Source organism: Alligator sinensis, unplaced genomic scaffold (genome assembly GCF_000455745.1).
Source record: "Alligator sinensis unplaced genomic scaffold, ASM45574v1 scaffold602_1, whole genome shotgun sequence".
In the NCBI taxonomy this organism is placed as follows: domain Eukaryota; kingdom Metazoa; phylum Chordata; order Crocodylia; family Alligatoridae; genus Alligator; species Alligator sinensis.
Window position 1 is genome coordinate 94498 of NW_005841976.1, and position 2033 is coordinate 96530.

General features: G+C 49.7%; 1 protein-coding gene across 1 annotated transcript in view; it reads left to right on the forward strand.

The window, feature by feature from the left end:
• Nucleotides 1-2033, forward strand: part of SLC36A4 (solute carrier family 36 member 4) — a 109211-nt gene that overhangs the window by 55116 nt on the left and 52062 nt on the right. Inside the window, exon 8 of the mRNA XM_025200836.1 lies at nucleotides 248-346. Within this exon, the coding sequence (XP_025056621.1) occupies nucleotides 248-346 (99 nt within the window). The remainder of the gene's footprint in view (nucleotides 1-247; nucleotides 347-2033) is intronic.

The window sequence follows — 2033 nt, forward strand, 5'->3', positions numbered from 1 at the left end:
CTGCCTGAGGGTATATCTACCCCATAATGTACATATTGCATTGGCAGTAAAGAGCTTCAGGTGGGGAGCTGGATGCAGGACTAGGTGAAGGTAAGTGAACTTGGAGGTATAGTGTAGATTGAGATGATGTGTAAATTAAAGGAATAATAGCACACGTGAACATTGCAGACAGAGTGTGATTAGTTTTACTCTTCTGTGAGAAGCTTTCAAAACATTTGGAATTGCTGAGGCTTTGTTTTTCTTACAGGATATATCAGATCCTCGAAAACTTCCTCCTGTGGTTGGTTGGAAGAAATATCCTCTCTTTTTTGGCACTGCCATATTTGCTTTTGAAGGAATTGGTGTGGTAAGTCCTTTAGTTTTTATACGCATGTAAATACTGGAGCCAGTTGTAGACAATTTTTATTTCACAACCCAGTGATTTTGGTGCCTCGGCACGATGGAATTTTCCCACCACATGAGAGCCTCTTGCAAAGTAAAAGGTTTTCTGTTGCAGCAGAAAACCCCGGTGCAAGAGAGTTCCCGCCATTCGAATGCAAATTTGTGTCCCGCTATTGGCTGGTTCTAAATTATTCCTACGTGGCGGCTAGTAATTGGCTTGCTAGCCGTTTAAAATTTTGTGCGACTTCCGCCCAAGTCGGAGAACTTTGAACACGCTGCAGAGTGCCTCTAAAGAAATCTGACTTGCAGCTGAGCTGATCGATAGACTGATCACCTATCGATTCTTCTCCCCGTCGCTGAGCGCAATCCCCAACGTACCCTTGCCCCGCCGGCTTGATTTGTGGACGGATGAGCTAGCCTGAGCCCTGCCAGCTGGAACAACTAACATAGTTGTTCAGACGACCGGACCGTCAGCGTTGCAGCTACAAGCGGCGTAAGTAAAGTTTTGCAACCATTAAGCCTTGTCCGCCTCTCTATTCACCAGCTCGCCCAACGAACGAGTAATTACTAAATCACCTCGAGTCGGCTCTGGCCGTCCGAGACATGGCGACTAGGATGGGATCTAAGGGCACGGTGATAGAGAAGAACCTAATCGGGTGCTGCCCCTGGCGCACCGGGACCCGCCATGTAGAGAATGCCAATGATCTATGGGCGCATATCGCTTACCATCAGGCGGTAGAAGGGGATGAAAGAAATATTGATGGTTACTTCTCTGTAAAAAGAGAAGAAGCCGTAGTGAAGGAATGGAGAACTAAGCTATCCCTTGGGGAGTTTGGATGCACAATGGGGAGCGACCGGGTCTATTATCGACCCCCGGAGGAAACCTCAACCATATCCTTACCTGGGGTAAAGGCGCGGAAGGCAGAAAAGCTGACCCCTGCTCAGGAGTTCGTTCAATGCATTCGATACTTAAGGGAAGGAGGGGAACCCACCCCCATGGACTGGTTCAACTGTCCGGATTTGGTGCCTGAGTCGTGGGGCCATGAGCTCCTTGTTCAGCTCCGGGAGGATCCAGAAACTAAGGGCCGTCATGTGCCGAGATGGGGTCTAACTAAATGGAAGAAGGGAAAGATGATGAATGTGCTGTTCCGTACAATACCGGGTCTACTAAGGGAATACGCAAATTTAGAGGCACAGATGCATACGGCGGGTAAGGAGTCGTTGGAGCGGACAGCAAAGAGCTCCGGAGCGACGCTTATCAACAGCACCGGCCGCATGATGCCACTAGCAGAAAATGGTGCTGAAAGAAGCATGAGCTATCCGGGGAACCCGGAAGGGAGGGGCGGAGTTACAGAAGACCCGGCAGGGATCCGCCTAGTGACTCCACCCCCTGAGGTGACGTTGTTCCCAATGGCCCCGCCTCCTTGCCACGGGGAGGGGGCAATGGGAGGAGGGATGTACCCAACGCTCCCAGATGAAGAATTTAATGCTCTCTCTGCCTCAGCTCACCCGATAGCTGTGATGAAGCATGTTGCGGATGAAGAAGGTACTATGCGTACCACTGTTATCTCTCGCACACGCACCCGACCAGAAATTCAGGAACTTTGTAGAGAATCTAAAATAAAACCAGAAGAAACCTTGGCCATGTGGTT